We start from the raw sequence: 680 nt of genomic DNA, 5'->3' as shown, positions 1-680 counted from the left end.
CTGCAACCTCAACGGATTCAACCTGCACAACGACACCCCCGCAGCTGCACTCGGCAAACACATCACTTCGTGTGTCTTCTTTCTAGAAACTAAAATCGAGAATCAAGACCACTTCCGCACCATCCGCCGGCATATTACCAACCATGTCGGCTACAAACAGTACCAACTCTTTGTGAACGACCATCGCACGTCGTCCACATGCCCCCAACCCCACCGCAGCATGGGCGTTGCAACGTTCTTTCACTCGCCCATGCCGGGTTTCACAACCCTTCGACCGCTCTGGGCTCACCGAGTGCCCGACCGCTACGTGGTCGTGAGGGCCGAATGGGACAACGCCCCAATCTACTTCCACAACGTCTACGCGCCAGTTGAGGCAGAGCTCCGAGCTGCCTTTTTTGCGACGCTTCCCCGCGATTTCGAATCCAACAGTCGTCACATCGTCGGCGGCGATCTGAACTTCCCGATGGACGCCACGCTGGACACGACATCGTACCATCCGCGCCACAATGCTGGCAAAGCCGAGTGTTGTGAATGGCTCTCGTCGTTACATGTCGTGGACGCAGCATGGCGCATGAAAGAGCCCGGCGCCAAGGTCCTATCAGGGCCACGCAGCAGGACTCGGCTTGATTACATCTTCGTTGATGTCGAACTGACAGCATATTTCCACCAGCGATCGTCGT

The 680-nt window shown here is 56.8% G+C and overlaps 1 protein-coding gene across 1 annotated transcript; it reads left to right on the top strand.

Moving 5' to 3' along the window:
• Positions 1–220: 220 nt before the first annotated feature.
• H310_02564 (hypothetical protein) lies at positions 221–627 on the top strand (the record flags this gene model as incomplete). The annotated part of the gene is made up of 2 exons (XM_008866123.1): positions 221–489; positions 564–627. The coding sequence occupies 2 exons, from the start codon at positions 221–223 to the stop codon at positions 625–627; spliced, it is 333 nt and encodes a 110-aa protein (XP_008864345.1).
• Positions 628–680: the final 53 nt, after the last annotated feature.

This window comes from Aphanomyces invadans, assembly GCF_000520115.1.
Source record: "Aphanomyces invadans strain NJM9701 unplaced genomic scaffold supercont1.4, whole genome shotgun sequence".
NCBI lineage: Eukaryota > Oomycota > Saprolegniomycetes > Saprolegniales > Verrucalvaceae > Aphanomyces > Aphanomyces invadans.
This window is presented reverse-complemented; position numbering and strand designations above follow the sequence as displayed.